Source organism: Macrobrachium nipponense, chromosome 35 (assembly GCF_015104395.2).
Source record: "Macrobrachium nipponense isolate FS-2020 chromosome 35, ASM1510439v2, whole genome shotgun sequence".
In the NCBI taxonomy this organism is placed as follows: Eukaryota; Metazoa; Arthropoda; class Malacostraca; order Decapoda; family Palaemonidae; genus Macrobrachium; species Macrobrachium nipponense.
The window spans coordinates 13,347,643-13,355,273 of record NC_061096.1 but is presented as its reverse complement, the minus strand read 5'-3'; the positions used below and the strand labels follow the sequence as shown (position 1 = coordinate 13,355,273).

The 7,631-nt window shown below is 39.9% G+C and overlaps 1 protein-coding gene across 4 annotated transcripts in view; it reads right to left on the bottom strand.

Annotated features, from left to right (window-relative positions):
- The window catches only part of LOC135208432 (ras-interacting protein RIP3-like), a 136,975-nt gene extending 135,771 nt beyond the window's left edge, over positions 1 to 1,204 (bottom strand). Inside the window, exon 1 of one of the 4 annotated variants that reach the window (XM_064240597.1) lies at positions 1,067 to 1,204. Coding sequence is in view for 2 of the 4 variants with exons in the window: in XM_064240596.1 (XP_064096666.1) it covers positions 1,067 to 1,078 (12 nt within the window). In the remaining 2 variants the exon portion in view is untranslated. Of the gene's footprint in view, positions 1 to 80; positions 1,022 to 1,066 lie in introns of those variants that run through there. The other 3 variants (XM_064240596.1, XM_064240598.1, XM_064240599.1) reach the window with 3 other exon arrangements.
- Between the last annotated feature and the right edge of the window lie 6,427 nt (positions 1,205 to 7,631).

Genomic DNA, 7,631 nt, shown 5'->3' with positions numbered 1-7,631 from the left:
TCCCTCACCTCTCCTCTCTCTCTCTCTCTCTCTCTCTCTCTCTCACTCTCTCTCTCTCTTTCATCTCGTCTCCCACCTACCACCATCCCGCAGTTGTAGGTGGAGGAGGAGGAGGAGGAGGAGGAGGAGGAGGAGGAGGAGGAGGAGGAGGAGGTGGAGGAGGAGGAGGAGGAGCTAGAACAAGCTAATGAAATCTAGGGGCATTTCTTCTTCTTCTTTTTCCACACATTATTTCCGTATCGTTTTTTCTTCTTCGTTATCAGCACTTTTTCACTACACTTTCTTTTTCCCACTTTTCCAGGTCACCGGCCTCTCTCTTTCTCCCTCGTTTCCTCTCTCTCTCTCTCTCTCTCTCACTCTCTCTCTCTCTCTCTCTCTCTCTCTCTCTCTCTCTCTCTCTCTCTCTCTCTCTCTCTCTCTCTCTCTTATGCACCGTGTTTATTATCACTTTTCTTGAGCACTGGCCTCTTGCTCGACGGCCTTCCTATCGGCAGCTATGCACTGTGGCACCGAGAGTACATCACTTCCCATCACATCACATCACTTCACTTCACATCACATCACATACACACCCAGTCTGTGGCTCCCTCTCCGTCGTCCGTCTCCCTCTGGAGCCTGCTGGCTCCTCGATGTGCTGCTACTGCTGCTGCTGCTGCTCCTTCGAGATGGTTATGGTGATGATGTTCACTCTCTCACTCTCCTCCATTCCTAACTAACACTTGGAGGATGACCGCCGCGGACAAACACACTCACACGCATACACACACACGGACGGACAGCAGCAGACAGCAGCAGACACCTCCTCCAGCGAATGAATGGATGAGGGATGGATGGATGGATGTAGAAGAAGAAGAAGACCAGCCCCAAAACGACACACCACACACACACACACTCATCCATCCGGCGAAGAAGAGTGCACAGAAGAAAGCTGGGCCTGGGATCTGCCGCCGACGACGACGACGAGAGAGAGAGAGAGAGAGAGAGTCCCAAAGACTATTTGGCCTCTCTGGACGCTCCCACGGGGCACCAGGGCGCCCTTTGGCCGTGCCCTTCGGAGAACACCTACCTCCTGAGACATCACACCATTGCTCGAACCTGCTCCGGCCTCAATATCTGGGTAAAATAGTAGAATGGACCTTAGATTGCATCTCCCCCCCAACCAACCAGTCCCCGCTAGGTTTGACGACTCCACGATCAATACGGCGGAGCCCAAGAGAGAGAGAGAGAGAGAGAGAGAGAGAGAGAGAGAGAGAGAGAGAGAGGGAGGAGGGGGAGGGAGCGAGAGAGAGAGAGAGAGAGACGGGGGGGAGGAGGGAGAGAGAGATGGGAGCGAAAGCGAATGAGGGAATAAGAAAAGAATGAGTAAGGAGGATAAATAAATATGATATTCGGATAAATAGAATATAAGGATGGCGGAAGGACAGGAGCAAATAGAGGTGTGTGTATCAACAGACTCCGGATATACAGATGAACGATTTTTTTCATACACACCCACATACACAGATTTGTGTATAGAGTATTTTTATTTCATACGTGTGTGGATGTGTATGAGGGCGTGTGTGTGCATGTGTGAAGCGATGCATATAATGGAAGTATGTAGATATATAGATGCAGAATAGAAACAAGTATGCGCTTACAATCTTATTTACGCAAACTCGAAATTATGCCTACATAAAACCACACACCATTCACGCGCGCACACACAGAACACACACACACACACACACACACACTCACACACACACACACACACACCACACACACACACACATATATATATATATATTATATATATATATATATATATATATGCACCACATATATACTGATATATATGGCTACATATAGATATATATATAGTACATAGATAGAGAGATAGACTGACAGACAATTAGAATGAGAGATATCAGCAGAGAGGCGAAGAGATATGCAAAAGAACACCGAGTATAAAAATTGGAGCAAGCAAGTCGTTCAGTTAAAAGTAACTTAAAGGCGCCGGTAAACAGAAGGACCGAATGACGGCAAAACCAGGTATGAAAGAGACGGGAGGTTCAAGGAAGGGTCGTTGACATCATGAAGTCTTTTCTGGTCAGAATGAAACGTCTGAACGGCGATGAAAAACAATTGAATCAATGAAATTGGCAAAAGATAAGTTAATCGTCTACTACCCCTCCTCTTCCTTCGTTTCTTCCTCTTACCCAACCTCCTCCCCCACCTCTTCCTCCTCCTCCTCCTCCTCTTCCCCCTCCTCCTCCTCCTCCTCCTCTTCTTCTTCCTCTTCTTCTTCTCCTAACTTGTTCCATTTCGTTTCCTTCTGTTAATGGTCTGCCTTAGTAAAGCGCATCTGTAACCCATTAGGCAAGTTTCATTTATGAAATATAGTTTCACTTTCTATATCTGAGAATAAATTATGTCATCTCTCTCTCTCTCTCTCTCTCTCTCTCTCTCTCTCTCTCTCTCCTCTCTCTCTCTCTCTCTCTCTCTCTCTCTCTCTCTCTCTCTCTCTCTCTCTCTGTGAATGTTTGTGTTCATCTGTCTCTCTCTCTGTCTGCTCATCTGTCCTCTCTGAATCAGCAAAAGGTCAGATGTGAATTTTGTCTCCTTTCAGTTGATTGTTTTATATATAGTTTGATTCTGTCACTCAAGCCTCAGATACAGGACGTTCAAACTGTGTGCCTGAGATTTTCCCTTAAAAGAAAAGTACCTGTAGGCTGAGGTCGTTGCGAATAATGACGGTTTTCTTTTCCAAAATGGTGTTCAACTCATTCTTGATTTGTCTCCACGCCGTTTGAGTCTATTCTGATAGACTCCGATGAATTGTGAGAACTTTAATCGCTAGAAATTTGCATAGACCGAACCCCTTTCTCGTGCCTCTAAAGTATCGGATCACGAGTGAAGAAGAAGAAAAAGTATGCCCTCTGAATCTGCAGATGCCAGTCCCATTTTCTTATTCAGCCTTGGATCGTTCATTCGGGCAGGTTTTCAGTTTCGTTCTAAGTATGGAGTTAGATGGGCATTTGCTGCAATGAAAGATTACATTCTCAAAAGGATTCTCACTTTCGTGGGAATTCTGGACGAAGACCTTTGCAAAGATCGAGCATCGCTGTAGCATCATTCAGCTGGCAACACTCAAGACACTTTCATTAAGTTAGGAAGTGACTAAGGAATTACGTCCTAGTAATTATATTTACGCCAAAATTTCACGTTCGCTACATATGACCTTATCCGTTTCCTATGTGGCTTGTTTATATCCTTATACTAATTTTCTTCATCGCAGACTGGATGGGCTCGTGTACAAACAGGCAGATGTTGAATAATCCCGCTACCAGATGACTGTTTTCCCTTTCCCTGTGGTTTGCTGTAAGATCCCTCGAGTTGAGGATGTATCGTCTTTGAATATCTTTGGACGATATGGCAATTGTGAGGTGTACTCAGGCATCCTGCTTCCCAGGAAGGCTACGTGAATGACGTGACGAATCGAGTGCTGAAAACTTTTAGTTCCTGAGACAAAAATTCCCCTTAGAGGGCGTCTCATAGTAGGAACTCAGAACTCCGCCTTCCACACAGAACAGAATAGAAGTATTCCTTCCCCTACTATTTTAGTAATATGTAGCAACACTACATCAATATAAAAAAAAAATCGATAACATGCATGTAATTTTAACAACCGAAATCGATCATGGACTGTCCTTCTCTAACTAACAACACCAAATATAGTTATTATATATATATATATATATTATATATATATATATATATATATGTGTGTGTGTGTGTGTGTGTGTGTGTAGTGGTATATATATAGTGTGTGTGTGTGTGTTGTGTTTGTGTGTGTGTGTTGTGTGTGTGTATATATATGTGTGTGTGTTGTGTGTATATATATATACACTAATATATATTATATATATATTAGTATATATACATATATATATATATATAATTATTATATATTATATAAATATATATTACTATATATATATATGTATATATATATTATCCATGATGCAGGTAATTAGATACGGCCAGTCCATGATCGATTTCTGTTCTTAAAAGTATATAGTATATATTTTATCGATTCGTTTCACAGTAGCCTAATGTTATTTTGCTCCCTTGGAGCCAACCTTCTCTTTATGAAAAACTATATATATGCGTGTGTTTAAGGTATATATATGCATATATATACATACCTACATAATATATACTTATGATATTATTATAAATTTATATAGATATATATATATATATAGATATATATATATATATTATATGATGTATATATATATATGCGTGTGTATGTATATATATGCATATATATACATACATACATATATATACTATATATATAATATATAATTTATATATATATATATATATATATTATATATATATATATATCTGAAAATGTCTCTTTGTTTGGTTGTTTGTTTGTTTGTCTGTATGTACACTATACAAATCCACATTTCTCATCCAATTTTGGTGATATTTTAAATATAAGTCAATGCCAAACTAGGAAAGATCATGGTGCAAACAGATAAAATCAGACCATTGGTTGGTAAAGTGGGGCAGCGTGTTGGAAGGGGTGACATGTAAAAATTATCAAAAAACAATAGGTATTAGTGCTTAATCCATAGTTTTTGATGTTGCTGAGATGAATAGTGACACTCCTGGAGCCCTTTAAGTCCAAACTCAGTCCTGGGAAGGGATGGGAACGTGGTGACATGGATAAATAACCAAAAAATACAGATATAGGTGTCTAATCCATAGTTTATGTGGTCACTGAAATGAATAGTGACACTCCTTTAAGTCCAAGTTGATCACTGAGAGGAAGGGGGGTGTGGTAAGGTAGTGACATTTAAAGATAACCGAAAACTACAGATTTTTTAGTCTAATCCATAGTTTTCGAGGTTGCTGGAATGAATAGAGACCCTCCCAATGCCCTTCAAGTCCAAGATGTCAAAGATGCTGGGCAATAACACTGAAACAACTATCTTAACAGGAATGAGAGGGAGAGAGAGAACTTATCAGTTGTCATTCAGAGATCATCTGGGCAGCGCGGGTTGGTCGGCTAGTATGTATATATATATATATATATATATATATATATATATATATATATATATATATATATATATATATATATATATATATATATATATATATATATATATATATATATATGTATATATATCTCACTAAGTCGTTCCGCATAGCAGAAGGTACAGAAAAAATAAGGTAATAGTCACTGCCATGATCATTCATCTTTTGGTGAATCAATGCAAGAAACTTCCATAATGCTAATCTCTCCACAAACCAGTGAAGAAAGCTCATCAGCAGAATGTATGACCACATTACAAAAGCTAAAATGTTCATGCTGATCTTGTAGCCAGTCATGCATCCTGAATACAAGGTCCTTCCATTCTGACACCTGTGTTATTTATTCTATTCATCCATTTCTGAGTCTCTCTCTACTTCTGCTCAACCTTCCAGATTTTATACTCTGTTCGCCAACCCATGGTTTTTCATTTTCTCTTCATGGCCAAACCATCTTAAAGCGATTTTCCATTTATTTTCTAATCCAGCCGTTTTTCTGTTTTGTCCTTTCTTCACATCCCTTTACCTTTCATTGCTTTGTACTCCATGTTTACAACGGGAATAGTTTCTTTCTAACAATTCAGTTATTTCTTTTATTTAAATACTTTACTTCATGAAAGAGGACTTCACTCAACTCCCTTCATTAGATTCCAACTTTGACTTCATTAGAAACTCCAAAATGATTTTTTTCCAAATTTTGCATCCGCCCTGCCACCTTTCTTGTTTGAGCTATTCTTATATTTGCCTCTTTTCTCATCTTACCATTATCCATAGCATTTACTTATAAATACCTGTTCTACCATCCACGCTAACTTTCATTTTACTAGTTTCTGCAGTTTCTATTCACTATCCTCAATCAACACCGTTGTCAGCGAACGTCGCCCACTTCCTTATCCCAGAATTGCCCCTGTATCTGTACCTAATCAGACTTTACACATCATTCTACCCGTAAGGGTAATAAATAGCATCGGGGGCAGAAGGTATCCTTGTATTAGGCCCGCTTGGTATTAACCTGGTATGTATCCACCGTCAAAGTCCAAGGTAAACACCTACCATATGCAGAAGATCCTTATTAGTATTAGCCCCTAGGGGTTCTAGGTATCATATACACCCATTTCTATATTGGGTGGTCGAAAAATTATATCAATAAACGATAATCTTCTTGCGGCTGTCTACTTCACTTAGCATGAGTTTACCCTGGACTTTGACAAAGGTGGATACATAAAGGGTTTGTACCAGCCCGCTTTACCATCAAACCAGTCACTCTTATATCTGCAATTTCTAACACACTTTCCTTTCACCACAAAAACCTATAATTCCCCTCAACAAATTACTTTCTACACATATCCCCAGCACCATAAACAATAAGCCTTTACTAATCCTATCTAAAGTTTTTTGTTGGCTCACGTACCTCACATGCTAATTTTTCATTCTAATATCAGACCTCTCAAAAAAGAATGCTTCCTAATAAACACTTGACAACCCCTTCTCTTCTTTTTGGTACAGGTATGAACTACAAGCATTTACCTTGCTAAAAAGAATTGAATTACTTACCTTTGTTACATGACAGGTGATAACCTTTGAAAGTCTCTAGAAGCAAACAATATCTAAAAATGGACGTAACGATCACATCATGTTTAAGTATTTGCAAAAGAATGTTATAACCAGAAAAGGACATGATCACCGCACTGGAAGAAGACTTCCCTTTCTTTTTCTGTTATCAAAAAGACGGCTGCTGGGTTCAAACAAGGTGAGGACAGCCCAAAATACTACCCTTGATCAGAACGCATAAAATCATCAACCCCCTACAAACACCGCCATCCATTCCTCTCAACGCATAAAATCATCAACCCCCTACAAACACCGCCATCCATTCCTCTCATGATTTTGGGTGGCAGACGTTTGAGTGTCCAACAGAGAACTCAGACCATGGGCATCATTGGTGGTTCAGTACACACTATTTTGGTGATAAACAAGCTGTCTGCCAGGTGGATACCATGAATGTTGATTTCACAACATAAGTTCACCAGAGTAGAAACTTCCAGCACAATTTCGACTCGTTTCCAGGCTGATCCAGACCTTTTCTTAAGGGGAATTGTAACCCAAGATAATACATGGGCTCACCATTTTGAACATGAGTCAAATATTCAAAGAGGACAAAGTAACTGCAAAACTTAAGCAAGTGACATTTGTGTCTAAGTGATGGCCTCCGTGTTTTGAGATTCAGGGACAATATCCAGATAAACCACGTGATAAAAAGGTCACACCATTAATAGGGAATATCAAGCGCCAAAACTATAGCAGATGAATAAACCAATCAATTTCATGTTGCTCTGGGGTAATGCCCTTTGCCACATAGCAGAAGGTGGCGTCTATAAAGGCCAACTGTTGGTTTGATCTGACACCTCATGCACTTTACCCAACCTAGACCGTAGCCACTCTTAAACCATGTTGGCTTCTTCCTTCTTCCTAAACTACCATTAATGAAATCATCCATACTGTGAGAGGGTATTTGGATGCCCAGGATGCAGCTTCCCTTC